This window comes from Jaculus jaculus, chromosome 1, assembly GCF_020740685.1.
Source record: "Jaculus jaculus isolate mJacJac1 chromosome 1, mJacJac1.mat.Y.cur, whole genome shotgun sequence".
Lineage (NCBI taxonomy): Eukaryota > Metazoa > Chordata > Mammalia > Rodentia > Dipodidae > Jaculus > Jaculus jaculus.
The window spans coordinates 220,741,296-220,760,867 of NC_059102.1; the positions used below are offsets into that span (position 1 = coordinate 220,741,296).

The 19,572-nt window shown below is 46.2% G+C and overlaps 1 protein-coding gene across 6 annotated transcripts in view; it reads right to left on the reverse strand.

Annotated features, from left to right (window-relative positions):
• Positions 1-13,357, reverse strand: part of Eps15l1 (epidermal growth factor receptor pathway substrate 15 like 1) — a 141,665-nt gene extending 128,308 nt beyond the window's left edge. For 5 of the 6 annotated variants that reach the window (XM_045148229.1, XM_045148235.1, XM_004665969.2 and 2 more), the window contains exon 1: positions 13,268-13,357. In XM_045148229.1, the coding sequence (XP_045004164.1) occupies positions 13,268-13,300 (33 nt within the window). In that variant the 5' untranslated portion in view covers positions 13,301-13,357. The remainder of the gene's footprint in view (positions 1-13,267) is intronic. The other variant, XM_045148224.1, reaches the window with a different exon arrangement.
• Positions 13,358-19,572: the final 6,215 nt, after the last annotated feature.

Sequence of the window (19,572 nt, forward strand, 5' to 3'; positions counted from 1 at the left end):
AATTCAATTCCTCTATTCTTTGGGTATGTTAAATATAGCTAAATTAATTTCAAAAACTTATAGATTGGATGGGCATCTTATTTAGCTTTTTTTTTTTTTATTTATTTATTTGAGAGCGACAGACTCAGAGAGAAAGACAGATAGAGGGAGAGAGAGAGAATGGGCGCGCCAGGGCTTCCAGCCTCTGCAAACGAACTCCAGATGCGTGCGCCCCCTTGTGCATCTGGCTAACGTGGGACCTGGGGAACCGAGCCTCGAACCGGGGTCCTTAGACTTCACAGGCCAGCGCTTAACCGCTAAGCCATCTCTCCAGCCCCTTATTTAGCTTTTAAAAGTGCTAAATCTGCCGGGCATGGTGGCGCACGCCTTTAATCCCAGCACTCGGGAGGCAGAGGTAGGAGGATTGCTGAGAGTTCGAGGCCACCCTGAGACTACATAGTGGAACTAGGTCAGCCTGAGCCAGAATGAGACCCTACCTTGAAAAACCCAAAAAAAAAAAAAAAAAAGTGCTAAATCTTCTCAAAATATATATATATAAAGGTATCTCAATTCTGATAAGCTTAAAAAATTATAAAATTTTTCATGTCTTCATATTTAAGCCAAGAATGTTACTATATAATATGGATTTCTTGTTTATTTTCAATTCTGTTAGCAGATCTTTTGTTCATACTTTACTCTCTGTTACCTCCTGTGCCTAAAATATGTAAACTCTACTTTTTGTTAATATCAGACTTTTACAGCTATCAGAATATTATAATTTGATCTATACAAAGTCCAAGATGTTTGGCTATCAATAAACATGCATCACCATGCCTGGCTAAAACTCTGTAATTTTAAGATGGTTCTTCTCTTGGTCATGCTGGTTTTGCTAGCTGATAATCACTGAGGTTATAATCTAAGTCTTATAAAAAGTGACTTACTGTGATTTTGTTCTTAGAAAAACTGAAAAGGCTCCCCATGTCTTAGAAACAATGTATACAAACAATGTTAATATAGTTTGTCTAAGCTTCATGTGACAGTCATAAATATTTCTTTAGTTAAGACTTAAAATTGTTCAATGATAAAAGGTGTAAGATTCAGGAGCGACCAAAACCACAGAGACCACTCTGAGGCAAAGATGGAAGTTTTATTCGGGGAGAAACACGAGCTGCCAGGACTAATTCTCAGGAGCAGAGCAGTCAACTTGGGGAAATAACTTTGTGTCTGTCTGTCACAATGTCTCTAATGTATGTTAAAATCAGGTTTGCTTAACTCAACAATGACCAAGTTTTATTTTATTCCTGAGCTATGTATAATCAGTCTCAGTCAAGGTTTCACTTAATTGTCTCATTTCTGGTATCTTAAGTTCACTGCTTATTGATACTTAAAACATGTTTCCTGCCCTAGAAAAATAATCTTAAACCGCTGTTCTACCTCAAGTTTTGGGGGTAATTGATACTTACATTGATATACAGACTAGTCAGAGTTATTTTCAAACACAGATGCTAAGTCTTTATATTGTCTTTTATTTATCCTGGCACAGTTTCTAGATTAAATCAATCTCCTTAAAGTTATTGACAAAATATTGTTTTCAAGGCTACTAAAATGTTCTGCCTATACTTATAACTGACAGTTACTTAAAAAATAGAATGTGGCCGGATGTGGTGGTGCATGCCTTTAATCCCAGCACTAGGGAGGCATAGGTAAGAGGATCATCATGAGTTCGAGGCCACCCTGAGACTACATTGAGAATCCCAGATCAGCGTGAGCTAAAGTGAGACCCTACCTCAAAAAAAAAAAAATAGAATGTGTATCTTTCTATGTCCCAGATACAGCTTACACTGTCACCTGACAACTAAACTCAAATGGTAATCAATGGTTGTTTTAATATTTTACTTATTTATTTGGGAGAGAGAAAGAGGTAGGTAGAAAGAGGGAGCGGGCATGCCAGGGCCTGTAGCCACTGCAAATAAACTCCCCCTTGTGCAGCTGGCTTACGTGGGTCCTGGGGTGTTGGGAGCTATGAACCAAACCTCGGCCATGTTGACAGAAACCGCCATATAGCAAGTTAAGTTTCTATTTCCTCATCTAATGATCTATTACCAGAAATGAAGGAGCCGTTACGCCTGGATGATAGCCTCTCCTGGTGCTGCCGGTAATTGATGAAGAAACAAAGAAATTGCATTTAGCCAGTAACCCTGTGATCTCTGGCCTGATTATGACTCCTTCCCCCTACAACCCTATAAAAACCTATGTGTAAAAATAAACTCCAAGACCTTGACAAATACCTAGCTTGGTCTCCTTCTTGTGTCTGTTTGCCTCCCCTCATTCAGGTTAGCTTCTCCTCGAATCCTTGTTCAACTCCCCGATGGCACACACCTTTAGTTCCAGCACTTGGGAGGCATAGGTAGAAGGATCACAGTGAGTTCAAAGCCACCCAGAAACTTGACTACACAGTGAGTTCTAGGTTAGCCTGAGCTAGAGCAGGATCCTACCTTAAGGAGATGAGGGGAACTGAGCAGAGATGACAGGAAAAAGAGTACTGCAGACAGAGCAGGTGCAAAGGCCCTAAAGCAAGTAGGAATTTGACCTGTGCAGGCAAGTGGCTGGGGCAGGACCTGCTCTGGCAAGGCTTTCTGGGGCCACTTTTCCCTGCATTCAATGGTAATAGGAGAACCAGCTTTTCATTACCCTGGTAGAAAAACAGAGTGTGCAAGCACTGCTATGCAGATGACAATACCACACAGCAGTCAGCATCCAGAGAAACCCGAAGTCATGACTGTGGGCATCAGAACCACTACTTACCTCTAACAGAGTGGCATATCAAGCTGAGAATGCTAGGAAGCTCCATGGGAGACTGCTTGCTGGCAGGGGTAAGCCTGGGGCTAGATTCCCAGCACAAGAACAATAGAAGTTTAATGGCTCAAAGGCTGGGGTTCCCAAGGTGCAAAAAGCCCACATAACCAATAATCACTAATAGTTTATACTCTACGCAGAAGTGGATCAGGTCACCTCTGGGACCACTGCCCTGTTCAACACAGAGGGTAACTGCACAATGCCTAGCCTTTACACAACTAGCCATCCAACAGTCTCTTTTGTGTTGGGCTCATTTGTAGTCCAGGCACACACTCCTATTTACCAAAACACCTTCCAGCTTCTGTCCCTAAGTCACCCTTACTAAAAGAGGAACGACGAAACTGGGTGTGGTGGCACAGGCTTGCCATTCCAGCACTCAGGAGGGGAGGCTGAGGCTGATGGATGGAAAGTTTGAGGACAGCCTCAGCTATATCCTATCCTAAGCAACTCCTCCAACCAAGATAAAATAACAAAGCACACCAGTGCCATATTCTCTCCTTTCATACTACATGCCTCTACTAATGTGACCACGGTCACTGGAAGGAAACAAATGGCATTATGTGATCCTTAGTACTGGGAAAAAAATCTTGCCAAGCCAGACATGGTGGCGCATGCCTTTAATCCCAGCACTAGGGAGGCAGAGGTAGAAGGATCACGGTGAGTTCGAGGCCACCCTAAGGCTACATAGATGAGTTCCAGGTCAGCCTGGGCTAGAGTGAAACCCTACCTCAAACCTCTTCTCCCTCCCCCCCCAAAAAAAAGAAAGAAGGGAAGGAGGGAGGGAGGCAGGCAAGCAGGCAGGCAAGCAAGCAAGCAAGCTAGCTAGCTAGCTACATCAGGGAGAGGCAGGTGGGTACAATACTGGCCAAAGGAACCAAAGGATATGACGTGTCTGGCCTCAATTTACCCTGTTATACAATGAACATTAAAACCATCCACAGTACCTAGCAACCCAAGGTTCTCAGTACCGTTTATTCATTCTCACCCTCCCTGTATCACTCTCTCTCCTTTCTATTCACCTAACTACCCTTCTTCCTATTTAATTTTTCTGAGTTAGGGTTTGGCAATGTAACCCTGAATGACGTGGAACTAACTTTGTAGATTCTCCTGACTCCACTTCCCAAGTACTAGGATTAGAGATGTGGGCCACTGTGTCCACGCCAAGATTTTTTTCTACTTAGTTTTTTGTTCACTGCATGGTGAGGTCCCTTGAACCTCCTGTACCAGTCTTTTTCAGTCTCATGATTCACACTGTTATCAGACCCACTGGCTGCCATAGTGTTCCTCCTCACATTCCTTCTGTTGTTACCACAGCAGAGCATGGTGTCTCAGATTTCATCCAATGGCCCAGCAATGAAAAAAGCTGAGCATAACATGACCCATGACCAGAAGGCACTAAGTGCACATGCTTCACCCTGTGGCTTACTTACCATCACCAGAAAAGAGGAGGTGCTCTTCCTGATCTGTACCTTAAAAAGTGCAGTACAGAACATACTTGAACAACTCAGGGCCCTGGATAAGTAGCAGGGCCCTGACTATGGAAGAGCAGATATGTTGAGGGCCCCGAATGTCAGTGGGCTTTGCTTGTCCTCTTTGAGAAAAAGCATGGAGGTCCAGGCTGACCTTGAACTCACAACCCTCCTGCCTGAGCCTCTGAGTACTGAGCTAAGGAGGCCTTGCAACCATACCTGGCTACATGCAATTACTTTCTACAAGGACACTGGCTGCTCAGGTAAGACCAGGCTGGGAGGACAGGACAGTATGCCACGATGCAGATGGTCTTGTCCATCTTTCCATCACAGTCAAGTGACACAGATTGAAAGACTAGATCAGACTCCACTTCAGGTATACCCGACATGCAGACAGTCACTACACTTCCCAGAGCAGCTGACCAGGACTCAGGCCCTGCGTGAGAGAGCTTTATCAAAGATGAGAAGAGGAGCTGGGCATGGTGGAACACGCCTTTAATCCTAGCACTCAGAAGGATGAGGTAAAAGGCCTGCTGTGAGTTGGAGGCCAGACTGGGACTACACAGTGAATTCCAGGTCAGCACAGACTGGAGAGAGAGATCCTACCTAGAAAACAAACAAACAAACAAACAAACAAAAAAAGATGAGAAGAGGGGCTGTGGCTTGCATAGTCTGGTGGCCCAGGCTGGATTCCCCAGTACCCACATAAAGCCAGATGCACAAAGTAACATCTGGAGTTTGTCTGCAGTGGCAAGAAGCCCTAGTATAGCCATATTCATTCTGATTCCCTATATCCCCCAACTCTCTCTATTGCAAATAAATAAATAAAAATATTGTAAAAGTGCTTTAAAAGCCAGGTGTGGTGGTACATGCCTTTAATCCAAGCACTTGGGAGGCAGAGGTAGGAAGATCATGGTAAATTCAAGGTCACTTTGAGATTACCTAGTGAATTCCAGGTCAGCCTGAGCTAGAGTGAGACCCTACCTTGAGGGGAAAAAAAACAGTGCTTTTATTTTTAAAAAAAATTGACTTCTAGGGCTGGAGAGATGGCTTAGCGGTTAAGTGCTTGCCTGTGAAGCCTAATGACCCTGGTTCGAGGCTCAACTCCCCAGGACTCACGTTAGCCAGATGCACAAGTGGGCGCACACATCTGGAATTCGTTTGCAGTGGCTGGAGGCTCTGGCACGCCCATTCTCTCTCCTTATCTCTATCTGCCTCTTTCTCTGTCTGTCGCTCTCAAATAAATAAATAAAAATATTTTTTAAAAAATTGACATCTGGGCTAGAGGAATGGCTTAGTGGTTAAAGTGTTCGCCTGAAAAGCCAAAGGACTCAGGTTCAATTCCCGGGGGCATATGCATCTGGAGTTTTATCTGCAGTGGCTGGAGGCCCTGGCACGTTCATTCATTCATATATTCATTCATTCTCTCTCTCTCCCCCCCCTTTCTCTGTCGAACAAATAAATAAATAAATTTTTTTAAGTTGACATCTGGGCCTGGCATGGTGGCACATGCCTTTAATCCCAGCACACAGAAGGCAGAAGTAGGAGGATTGTCATGAGTTCGAGGCCACCCTGAGACTAGAGTGATTTCCAGGTCAGCCTGAGCTAGAGTGAGACCCTACCTCAAAAAAGAAAAAAAAAATTGACATCTGGGCTGGGGAGATGGCTTAGTGGTAAGGCGTTTGCCTGCAAGGCCAAAGGATCCTTGTTCGATTCTCCAGGACCCAGATAAGACAGATGCACAAGGAGTGCATACATCTGGAGTTCATTTGCAGTGGAGAGCCCATTCTCTCCCTCTCCCTGCTTCTTTTGCTCTCTCAAATAAATAAATAAATAAAATATATTTTTTAGGCTGGGGAAATGGCTTAGCTGTTAAGGCATTTGTTTGTGCAGCCTAAGGACCCCAGTTCAATTCCCCAGGACCCACATAAGTCAGATGCACAAGGGGGCGTACACATCTGGCATTCATTGCAGTGGCTGGAGGCCCTGGTGCACCCATTCTCTCTCTTTCTCTTTGTGTCTTCCTCCCTTTCTCTCTCTCTTAAATAATAAGTAAACAAATAAAACATTTAAAAAAACATTTTTAAGTTGGCAACTAGGACAGAGGGCAAGAAACACGTGTTTCTTCTTGAAAGAAGCTTAGATAGCTTTAATGGACAATGAAAAGCAGGCCAATGCAAGTTAGTAAAAGACAAAGATTCTGGATATTATAGGCATGGAGCCAAATTTGACTCTAAAACCTCACTTTCTTCCCATGAAAGCATACTACGTGGTTATCAGCAGTCTAGTAAGATAGAGACTTGCAATTATTTTACAGAAAATAACTTAAAAGGCACAAAAGGACAAACAAGTGTCCCAAGGCCCTCAGCATTCATTCCAGACACACTGGCCCAAAGTTGTTTGGGCAGTCTGCCCAACAGACTGTCTGGAAAACTGGGAAGAACTGGGGAGGAATTCTATAACAGACTACATAGATTCAACCCCAGTGCAGTGTCCACAGCTACAGGACTTTGGGACTTCATCACTGAGGGCCATTTTCTTCACATGCACTATGGGAGTAAAATCCTGGCCAGGACTGGGAGTATGGCTTGGTGGTGCAGCACTGGCCTAGAGTCAGTGGCCCTGGATTCCATCTCCAGAGCTAGGGAGAGAAGGGGGAACAAACCTACTAGAAAGGTGACACATGCTACAAAGAAATGGTCCCTGAAGCCTTTTAATCCCAGAACTACTGTGAATTCAACTACAGAGTGAGTTCCAAGTCAGCCTGGCCTTGAGTGAGACCCTATCTCAAAAAAAGAAAAACAAAAGCTGGGCATGGTGACACATGCCTTTAATCCTAGCATTTGGGAGGCAGAGGTGGGAGGGTTGCTGTGAGTTTAAAGCCACCCTGAGACTACATAGTGAATTCCAGGTCAGCTTGGGCTAGAGTAAAACCCTACCTCAAAATAACAGACAACAAAAGGGGGGGTGGGGAGGCTGGAGAGATGGCTCAGCATTTAAGACACTTGCTTGTAAAGTCTAACAAGCAGGGTTCAATTCCCCAGGAGCCACATAAAGCCACAAAGTGGTGCATGCATCTGGAGTTTGCAGCAGCTGCAGGCATGGTACGCCCATTCTCTCTGCCTTTCTTATATCTCTCTTTGCTTGCAAATAAATAAATAAATAAAATTTTTAAAAAAAGAAAGTAAGTAAATAAATATCCCTAAAGCCTGTAGATGCAGAAAGCAAGACAAGAGGGGTAGAAAGTGAGCACTCCACTATTTCCCTCCCACTATCAGTACACATCTCTGGTGAAAGAGTCTATGGAAAACAGACAGTCCAGACCCCACTGAACTTCCCAATGAATTTCTAGGTGTGGTCAGGAAGTACCCCATTCCAGAGTGCAGCAGGCCTGCAGCATTCTAGAATGGTCCGGTGGAAGGCAGGATTGGAGCACTCTGCCAGGATGATGCACTGAGGCTACACACAAGGACCTGGGTTCTACCTCTAGCACCTTGGGAGGGGAGTAGGGGTAAAGGCCTTTGGTAGGGTCAATGCCAGGCATGGTTGGGCGTTAACTTGTAATCTCAGCACCCAGAAGACTGAAACAGAAAGATCTTGAGTTTGATGGCCCTGATGACATCAGGGACAGCACAATAGAAGTAGATGGGAAAAGTGCATGCATGCTGGGCCTGGTGGCACACACCTTTAATCCCAGCACTCGGGAGGCTAAGGTAGGTGGACTGTCATGAGTTGGAGGCCAGCCTGGGGTTACAGAGTGAGTTCCAGGTCAACCTAGACCAGAGTGAGACCTTGCCTTGAAAAAAACTTTAAAAACTGGTGATGGCAATTTTGTTTTTTAAAAAGGGCTGGGGTCAGCATGGTGGTGCATGCTTTTAATCCCAGCACTTGAAAGTCAGAGGTTAAGAGGAACACTGTGAGTTCAAGGCGATCCTGAGACTACATAGTGAATTTTAGGTCAGTATGGGCTAGAGCAAGACCCTACATTGGGGGGGGGGAGGAGCTGGGCCTATAGCTCAGTGGTGAGTGCTTGCCTAGCACATGTGAGACCCTGAGTTCAATCCCCTGTTAACCCTTCAAAAACGTGGGCTGGAGAGATGGCTTAGCGGTTAAGCGCTTGCCTGTGAAGCCTAAGGACCCCAGTTCAAGGCTCGGTTCCCCAGGTCCCACGTTAGCCAGATGCACAAGGGGGCGCACATGTCTGGAATTCGTTTGCAGTGGCTGGAAGCCCTGGCGCACCCATTCTATCTCTCCCCCTCTATCTGTCTTTCTCCCTGTGTCTGTCGCTCTCAAATAAATAAATAAAAAATGAACAAAAAAATATACCAGTCAGGGCTGGAGAGATGCCTTAGTGGTTAAGCACTTGCCTGTCAAGCCTAAGGACCCCAGTTCAAGGCTCAATTCCCCAGGACCCACATTAGCCAGATGCACAAGGGGGCGCACGTGTCTGGAGTTCGTTTGCAGTGGCTGGAGGCCTGGAGCACCCATCCTCTCTCCCTCTATCTGCCTCTTTCTCTCTGTCTGTTGCTCTTAAATAAATAAATAAATAAGTAAGTAATTTTTTTTTTAAGTGTGTGAGTAGCCAGGCGTGGTGGCACACGTCTTTAATCCCAGCAGTCAAGAGGCAGAGACAGGAGGATTGCTATGATTTCAAGGCCACCCTGAGAGTACATAATGAATTCCAGGTCAGCCTGGGCTAGAGCAAGACCCTACTTCGGGGAAATAAAAAAAAGTGTGTAAGTGTGTAGGAAGCCAAACACAGTATTGGACACCTTTAATACCAGCACTCAGAAGGCTGTGAGGCAAAAGAATTGCTCCAAGTACAAAGCCATGGGACTCAGGCTACAGTCTGTTCAGTATTGCTTTGCCCCACCCACACACAGAGTACACATGTGAACAGCATGGCAGGTGCAGCCACAGGTTTCCACTTTCTAGAAGAGGCTCACATTTTCTGGGTGCTGGGAACAAGGTCAGGTACATGGAGCAAGTGGCCTGTCCTCACTCTCATTGGCACTGGGTCTAATACAGAGAGTCAGTAGACAGATATGCAGACATGGTCTGTGGAACATGACGGATGCTACAGGGTGGTGCAAGGGATACAGATGGCTATGTGTGGTGAATAGCAAAGACCTCTGGGAAGAATGACATTCGAGTTGCCAGCTGAAGGAAGGGAAAAAACCAGGAACTGAAGCACCAACAAGAACAGGGAAAAGTATTTCAGGAAGGAACTGCCCCCAGGAACAGAGAGGTCAGGTTTTGAGGGGAGTAACATGGTGCCAGGGACAGTGCAAGGCAAACAAGAGAGGGAAAAGCTGGCAGGCACTTGGAGAAGAGGGAAGCAGTATCCCATTCCAGAATGTTCTCAGCAGGTGGGTCCTAGGACCTGACTGGTATTGTCACACATACGCCACACATATGTCACAGTGGAAAAATCTCATACTACTCTGAAATAAGAATCTGCTTTTTTTTTTAATTTATTAGAGAGAGAGAGAATGGGTGCACCAGGGCCTTCAGTCAGTACAAACGAACTCCAGATGCATGTGCCACCATATGCAACTGGCTTATGTGGGTTCTGGGGAATAGAACTTGGATCCTTAGGATTTATAGGCAAATACCTAAGCCATCTCTCCAGCCTATCTCTCCCCCCCCCTTTTTTTTGAAACAGGCTATCATTATGCATCCAAGGCTGGCCTAGAACTCATAATCCTCCTGCCTTGGCCTGAATGCTGGGATGGCAGGCAAAAGACATCATGCCAAGCCATGAACCCCCTCCATTATGTTCTGGGCATAGTACCAGTAATTGACAGCATGTATTTAACTCTGAAGCACTCAGTGAATATCAGCTATTCCCATTGTCAAAGTCCAAATTAGGGCTAGTGTCAAAACTAAAGAGGAAGTTTGAAAAGGACACCCTCAAAAAAAAAAAGAGCTCATCATTTTAATCCCATCACTCAGGAGGCTGAGGTAGGATCTAAGGTGAGTTTGCAGCCATGGGCTAGAGAGATGGCTTCGCAGTTAAGGCACTTGTTTGCAAAACCAAAGGACCCAGGTCCAACATAAGCCAGACACATGAGGTGATGCAACATTTGCAGGCCATTCTCTCTCTCTCCCCTCACCTCTCAAGCTAATAAATAAAATTTAAAAAAAGAAAACATGGTTACGGCACGCACTTGCCTGCAAAGCCTAAAGACCTGAGTTTGATTCACCAATACCCATGTAAAGCCAGATGCACAAAGCAGAGCTTGCGTCTATAGTTTATTTACAGCAGCTGGAGGCCCTAGCATGTCCATTCTCATTCTCTCTCCTCTTCTTGAAAATTTTACACACACACACACACACACACACAGGCTGGAGGGATGGCTTAGCAGCTAAGGTGCCTGCCTGGCTGTACGTGGGGTGCATGCCTTTAGTGCCAGCACTCAGGAGGCAGAGGTAGGAGGAGCACTATGAGTTTGAGGCCAACCTAGACTGCATAATGAGTTCCAGATCAGTCTGGGCTAGAGACCCTACCTTAAAAAAACTTTTTTTTAATGACCAGGTTTTGATTCCCCAGTACCCACGTACAGCCAGATGCACAAAGTAGAACATGCATCTGTAGTTCATTTGCAGCAGTTGGAGGCCCTGGTGTGCCTATTCTGTCTCTCTTCTCTCTGACTGCAAATAAATTATTATTTTTATTTTGGTTTTTTGAAATAGGGTTTCATTCTAGTAGTCCAGGCTGACCTGGAATTCACTATGTAGTTTCAGAGTGGCTTCAAACTCTTGGTGATCCTCCTACCTCTGCCTCCCGAGTGCTGGGATTAAAGGTGTGTACCACCACGCCCGGCAATATATATATATATTTTTCTAAGAAATAAAGAAAATAATAACTGCTACTCCCACAACACATAACCCACAACCCCATAGGGAATACCTGCAACCCCACTGAGGAGGGCCCCCAGCAGAATGGGGAGGGAGGAGGGAAAAGAGCACATGATGCATCCATACAAAATATATTGTTATTAAATAATAACAGAGACCAGGAGTGGTGGTGCACGCCTTTAATCCCAGCACTCAGGAGGCAGAGGTAGGAGGATCACAAATTTGAGGCCACCCTGAGAATACACAGTGAATTCCAGGTCAGCCTGAGCTAGAGTGAGACCCTACCTCTAAAAAAAAAAAAAAAAAAAGATAATAATAATAATAGAGGGGGAAAAAGAAAGAAAACAAAAAGCTGAGAGCTTGGGCTGAGGGGATGGCTCAGTTCATAAACAGTTTACCATGCAAGCATGACAATCTCAATTTGGATCCCCAGCACCCAAGTAATGTCAGCCAGCCTATAATCTCAGCTCTTGGGAGGTGGAGACAAGATCCTGGGGGCAAATCCAAATAAAAAATCTCTGGGTTCAAGTGAGAGACCCTGCATCAATAAATGAGGCAGAGTAATTGAGGAAGACAGCAGAATTGGCCTCTGGCCTGCACACACATACAAACATGCATACAACATGAATGCACCCCAGGCACAAGTTATTTCTCAGTAAATAAACTTAGATGTTTCACTCCTGTTTCCCCCACAAACACATCCTACAGTGTAAATGACCAAGCACAGAGGCAAGCACCTGTAGTCCCAACTACTTAGCATGTTGAAGCAGGAGGGTGAAGTGAGGCCAGGAGTTGGAAGCCAGCCTGAGTGACATGTCAGGGATTTATCTCAAAAGATACTATCTGTGGAGTACTTGACAATTTACAGAGCACTATCATAAGTGTTACAAGAACTTGCTAATTAATAACCACTGGTCTCCCACGCTGTTAATTTAGTAGCAACGTTGCAAATTATCTAGTTCTTCTAAGACTTAAGCATGTCTATCTCTTCTTGCATCAGGTGACCCCATGTGACAATCTATCAGCTCTCATTGGGCTTTGCACTCTTACTTGGAAAGGTCCAAATGAAATGACAGTAGTCATGTGCTAGGCGCTAAGTGCTGTAACAAATTTCATCTGTCTCACTAACAAAGTTTTATGTCCCCATTTTCCAAATAAAGGTATGTATGCACAGGCTAAGAGCTTTCTGCAAGGACACTCAGAAGAGGAGGAATAGAGCCAAAATCTAGGCACAATATATTCTGGCTCCAGGTCCTCACTACTAATCATGCCGCTGTGCAAGATAATTCTAGCGAAGCTCTTATAATATGCTGTTTGGCACAACCCAGGTAGTCACCAAGTAAGGGTACTGTAAATAGCAGGGCAAGTACTTTCTAGTTCCCATGGTGTCACCTCCAGGAAAGCTGCGACCTTGTCTGAGTGACTACTGCGTTCACAAGCACCTGACCCAACGAACATTTGCGGGAGGGACTGATGAATGAATGAATGAACTTGTCCCTGCTCAAGAAGCAGAGGCTAGCGAACGGCTTTCTTTTTCTTTTTCTTTTTTTTTGGCACGCCTGTGTTGAGTCTGTCACTGTCCCTTAGGAAGAGCATCAGGGGACTTTGAGCAGAGAGGCGCGCACCGCGACACCCGAGCTCCCCCTCTTTTCCACCGTCGCAGGGCCTCCGGACGCAGCTCCCTGGGCAGGAGCTATGCGGGGTGGATCGCGCTGCTGACAGGCCCCGGTTCCCGCGGGACACCGTTCGCCTCGGTATCGGACCCCGCGGGAGACAAAACTCCTGCACGCGGCCCTCGCGAACCTCCCTGGAGAGACGAAGCAAGAAGCACCCCACACCCGCACCACAGACCCCGGCGCCGCGACTGCAACTAGACCTGGGACGCGCGCGAAGCAGACGTGCGCCGCGGCCGCGCCTAGTCGGCTCGGCCGGAGGGTCGCCCCGGCGCGGGAGGCCGCGAGCTGAACCATCCTGTCACCTTCACAGGGCCGCCCGCTCTTCAGCGCGAACCGCCACAGTCACTCGGCCTCGCTCTCCCCGCATCTCGGCTTCCCCGAGGTGCCGGCTTTTTGCACCGTCCCCCCGCAATGTCCAACTAGTACCTGCTGGGAGAGAGGAACCAGCGGGGCCGCCATCTTCACTCACACTCGGCCTCCGAGCGCCCGAGGGGCGGGGGCGGGGCTGCGCGTGCGCACTAACGCACGGGACAAAGAGGCGATGCGCACGCAGCCCAGCCTTGGTGAGGGCCAGCCCAAGGCAAGAACGTGAAGTCGTAAGAGGACCGGGTGGGCGGGGCGGAAGGCGGAGGAGGTTGGCGCGCCTACTCTCGTTGGAATGGGCGGGGCCGGACAAGGAGGCGGGGCGCGTGCAGCCTCGCTAAAGCTAGGGCGGGGCAGGGTCGGAAGGAACGCACATGCGCAGTTAGGATTAGGGAAGAGGGGACAGAAGTAGGTGGGGCGTAGGAGGCGCGGGAGACCCTGAATCCTGCTCGCGGGTCCTGCGCTTCCTCCATCCTCCCTAGCGCACTGTGACAGTGCGGCATGACTGTCCGACCTCCTCGTACCGCTGGACTTGTATACCCAGCCGAAGTTCTGAGACCCTCCGCCGAGTACCTAAAAGAGCTCCGGGATGGAAGTGAGCTCAGCTCTAGCAATCCCCGCAGTGCCTAGGATTATCTCTCTGAGCCCCTGTTCCGGTTTTCTGTAAAAAAGGGCGTACTAATACATTTGTGCTGTCCTTTTACCTCTATGCCAGTTACATCCTCAGGCACCTAGTACTTGGAGTTTGGGTCATGGAAGACATTTGAACTTTGTATTCATCAGTGTTCTCTAGAGGAACAAAACTGATAGAATATATATATATTATAAAGGAGATTTATTAGGTTGGCTTACCCCAAAGTGTTGGGCAGTCCAACAATGTTTGCACACTGGAAAGTCAGAAGCAGGAAGCTACTCAGTCCTTGCCTGGACGCTCAGCAGTCCCAATCTGACGCTGAAGGCCTAGAAGGTTCTTGGCCAGTAGCTCACTAGTCCATGGTCAAAGAGCAGTGTTCCCATTTATATGAAGGATGGCAGCAACTGAGTAGAGGTACTCACCAGCAAGTAGCCAAAGCCAGCCGGGCCATAAGGGGGGTGCTTTTCCCTGGAACCAATAGAAGACCTTCCTGTTCTTGGAAGGGCTTCCTCCTTCAGTTACTCCTTCCTGGAAACACTCTCACAGACCTAAGAGGCAGTCTCTTACTTAAACCCTGATCTGATCAAGTTGATAATAGTGATTAATCCTCACAGACTTTCATAATATATGAGCATTCATCCATCTAGAGCTAATTTACATAGTTGAGGTGTGGAAGATTCAAGACTCAACTAGGCTGCTGTCTACAGCAGCATAAAGTTTCTCAGGTGATGATGAGTTTCCCCTTAGCAGGGTCTCCAAGATGGTGGCACAGTAACCTGGCCTGGCATCTTCTCTAGCAGGCAAGCCGGAGGCTGGTAACTCAACCCGACATCCATCACTTCTCTGATAAAAAAGCTGTCGCCTCAGCATCCTTGGAGATTGTGTCTGTTGCTGTTCAGATAAACACTGCAGGCTTTAGGATTTATTCAACAACAACTCACCCACACATTGCCTTGCTAAGAACTCCACCTTGAATCAAGCTGATGGTATCCAGTGTAGGATTCACTTTCTCTTCACAGTCAAGAGTAGAGGGTCTCATCCTTGAGCCATATGAGAACCACTCAGGGGGCTTGTTAAATGCATACATGAATTCTGATTTTGATCTGTGAGGGTGGGTATGGGGAAGGGTTAATAGCCTTCCCTAAAAACTAAAGGGAACTAAAGAGTTAATAACTGGGCTGGAGGGATGGCTTAGCGGTTAAGGCGTTTGCTTGCAAAGCCAAAGGACCAAGGTTAGATTCTCCAGAACCCATGTTAGCCAGATGCACAAGGTGGCACATGCATCTGGAGTTCATTTGCAGTGATCAGAGACCCTGGCATGCCCATTCTCTCTCTCTTTCCCTGATTGATGTACTCCCCTTGGCCTAGACAGCCTTGAAGGACTAGGGACCATCTGAGTACTCTCCCTTAGACAATACTGGCTGAAGAAGTCTATTCTGAACACAAACAGCTACAATTTTCTTATCCACTGCACCTGGTACAGTCTGTTTCTTAGGATCTTCCATATAAGTCTAAATCCTAGCCTGGCTCAGCACTTCAGCCTTTACCCCACAGGAAGGCTGCTACCCCTCACTGTTCCTCTCTGTCTGTAGAGATCAAGTTTGGTGTTCTCTTTTGCTTTTCTCTTACACTTTCTTTACATATGGTCTGGTGTTTTGGCATTTCTAACAAATTCTCAAGTGATGCTAGGTGTGATGGCACATCCCTGTGCTTGAGAATTGGAGGCAAGAGGATCAAATGATCAAGTTCATCCTTGGCTACATAGTAATTTCAAGGCAAGCCTGTGGTACATGAGACCCTATCTTCTATCTGGTCCTCCTTTCTATGTGTGTTGGGATTGCTAATGTTTGTTAATGCTCGTTAAAGTGCCCAGCTTTATGTGGGTTCTGGATATGTGAGCATAGGTCCTTATGCTTGCATGGCAAGTGCTTTGTCTACTTAGCCATCTCCCAGTCTCTTGCTTGATTACTTGATGAATGTCTGTTTCCTTCCTGTAAAGCAGTAGTTCTAAAAGAGGGGTCCTTCTGGGTGCCTTTAATCCCATCACTCTGAAGGCACAGAGAGAGAGAGAGAATGGGCACACCAGGGCCTTTAGCCACTGAAAACTAACAACAGATGCATGCACCACTTTGTGCATCTGGCTTACCTGGATTCTGGGGAATTGAGCCTCAAACCTTAGGCTTCACAGGCAAGTGCTTATGTTGCAAGCCTAAGGACCTGAGTTCAATCCTCAGTACCCACATACAATATACTAGGCATGGTGGTGCACATCTGTAATCCAAGTGCTGGAAATGTGGACACAGGAAGATATTTGGAGCTCACTGGCTAGCCAATCTAGCCTAATTGGTTAGCTCCAGGCCAGTGAAACCCTGTCTAAAAGGAAGTGGACAGTGTTCCTGAGGAGGATACCTGAGGTGGTTCTCTGGCCTGCCACACACATGAGCACATGCATGCATCCACATACACAGTAACACACATACATTAAAAAAAATAAGGACTAGAGAGATGGTAGATGGAGAGATGGTGCCTTAATAGTTAAGACGCTTCCCCAGGAAGCCTAAAGACCCCTGTTCAATTCCCCAGTACCCATATAAGCCAGATGCATAAGGTGGTGTATGCGTCTGGAGTTCATTTGTAGTGGCTAGAGGCCTGGTGTGCCCATTCGGTCTATCTGGCCCCCCATAAATAAATAAATACATGAATAAAAACAAGCTGGGCTTGGTGGCGCACACCTTTCATCCCAGCACTTGGAAAGCAGCCTGAGACCACAGAGTGAATTCCAGGTCAGCCTGGGCTACAGTGAGACCTAGCCTCAAAAAAAGAAGAGACTGCCTCACACTTGGTAGTAGAAGACACCCTGTCTGAATAGCAATGAGGGGCCATATACATATATTGAGCACATATACATTTGTATCTTAATGTAGAAAGAGTGTAGATGGAAAAGATAAACTAGATGCAAAGATAGAGAGGTGGTCCTGGGAGGGATGATGGAGGGTTTTAACTGCCTTGAGTGCAGACAATCAGCTGATTGAGGGAAAGTGAGGTCATTAAACGTCTTTCAAACACAGGGGACTGAATGTAGGAAACTATGGTGGTTTGAATAGATGGCCCCCAATATATTCAGTTTTTTATTATTTGTAGTTTACATCTGCAGCCACCTGGCTGGAGACAGTATCACTGGATGGATCTTAAGGTGTGGTGGTGGGTTTCAGATTTCAATCTAAAGATATGCAAAGTGTGCCTAGCTGGAGTTCCTCAAATGTGCTGTGTGGCTTTTGGCTTTTTGGCTTGTGCTTCTCTCTCTCTGCTTGGGCCTGTGAAGGCTGGCCAGCTTCTTCTGCCATTATAGAACTTCCCCTGGATCTGTAAGCTTCAATAAATATCCCTTCCTCCATAACTGTGCCTGGTCTGGAAGTTCATCTCAGCAAACTTGAATCTGTCTGATACAGAAACTGACTATAATGTGCTGGAAATACTGGAGGAACAAAAAGGAAAAGAAAGGCTACCTGAAGATTAGCAGCTAAGAGGCTGCCTCTTAGCTGGGAAGAGAGAAGGAAAAGGTGTTATACAAAACACACTGTACACCAAACAGAAAGTCAAATGCCAACCCTTGCCAGCCAGGGCTTCTGTTGGTAAAGTCAGGGAGGCATAACTATGGCACTAGTAGAAGTGAGGGGGTAAAGACTTTTCTGTTAAGCCTTTTTAAAGTACATGCCCTAGTAAGTTTTTAAAGTATTTGTTTATTTTATTTATATTGACAGTGAGAGAAAGAAGCAGATAGAGACAGAGAATGGGCATTCCAGGGCCTTCAGCTGCTGTAAAAAAAAAAAAAGAAAAAAAAAACTCCAGACACATGAGCTACCTTGTGCATCTGGATCTGGCTTACATGGGTCCTGGGGAATGAAACCTGAGTCCTTTGCTTTCACAGGTAAACGCCTTAACTACTAAGCCATCTCTCTGGCCCTGATAATTTTTTAATATTTTATTTATTTATTTATGAGAGAGAGAAGGGCAGAGAGAGAATGGGCAGACCAGGGCCTCTAGCCACTGCAAATAAACTCCACAGTCATGAACATTACCTTGGGCATCTGGCTTTATAGAGGTGCTGGGAGATTAAACCTGGGTCTTTTGATTTTGCAGGCAATCGCCTTAACCATTAAGTCATCTCTCCTTCATCCTGTTCCTCCTCCTCCTTCTTTTTTTTAGATCTCACTCTAAACCAGGCTAATGACCCAGAATTCACTATGTAGTCTCAGAGTGACCTTGAACTCACAGCAATCCTCCTGCCTCTGTCTTCCAAGTACTGGGAATAAAGGTGTACACCACCATGCCCAGTGTCACCAGAATGTTTAAGACCTGTTTTTCTGCTTCCTGCTACTCACCTCATTTATTGATGAACAGGGATGTCACCACTAGATTAGAAAGGAGGGAATGTGGCTCACATCTATAATTCCAGCATTTAGGAGGCAGAAGTAGGAGGATCACTATGAATTCAAGGCCAGGGTGGGCTACAGAGAAAGTTCCATGTCAGCCTGGGTTAAAGTGAAACTGTGCCTTGAAAAAAAGAAAAGAAAAAGGAGGGAGATTTTTGTTTTTTTGGTGTGGGAGGGAGAGTTTGGAGGTAGAGTCTCACTCTAAGCCCAGGTAGACCTGGAATTCACTATGTAGTCTCAGGGTAGCCTTGAGCTCACAGTGATCCTCCTGTCTCCTGAGTGCTGAGATTAAAGGCAGGTACCACCATGCCTGGCTGAGTTTTTTTTTTTTTTTCCCTGAGGTAGGGTTTCACTCTAGTCCAAGCTAACCTGGAATTCACTCTGCATTCTCAGGATGGCCTTGAACTCACAGCAATCCACCTACCTCTGCCTCCCAAGTGCTGGGATTAAAGATGTCCACCACCATTCCTGGCTGACAATTCTTTTTTAATTTATAAGAGAGGGGGAGAGAGAGAATATGGGTGTTCCAGGGACTCTAGCCACTGCAAACAAACTCTAGATGCATCTGGCTTACATGGGTACTGGGGAATTGAACCTGGGTCCTCAGGCTTCACAAGCAAGTACCTTAACACTAAGCCAGCCCACAGCCAGTTCTTGTGTGTGTGCATGTGTGTGTGTGTGTGTAGTATAAGTATGTGTGCACATGTGTGTACAAATACATGCACCCCATATGCATAGGTGTGGAGGCCAGAGGAAGATATCATGTGTCCTCCACTTTTGCTTTTCTGCCTTATTTCTCTGAGACAGTTTTTCTGGTTCTTTTGAGGAAGGGTTTCACTCTAGCACAGGCTGCTCCGGAACTCTCTGTCCCAGGCTGGCCTCATATTCACAGCGATCCTCTTACCTTTGCCTCCCAAATGCTGAGATTAAAGGTCTGTGCCACCAGGCCTGGCTCCTGAAACTTTTTTCCTTTTTGGTTTTGCAAGATAGGGTCTTGCTCTAGCCCAAGCTAACCTGGATTTCACTATGTAGTCTTACTATGTGGCTTTGAACTCATGGTGATCCTCTACCTCTGCCTCCTGAGTGCTGGGATTAATGGAGTGTACCACCACACCCAGCCTCCTAAGGCAATTAAAAAATATTTTTTAAAAATTTATTGGCGGGTTAAGATGGCGGCGTAGGTACCACGCCAAAGCAGCCTAAGGGGGAAAAAGACCAAAAAAAAATCAGCAAAATACACACTTTTACTAAAAAGTGACATGTATAGGAAATCGAAGCAGCAGCAGAGAACTAGAAGAGAT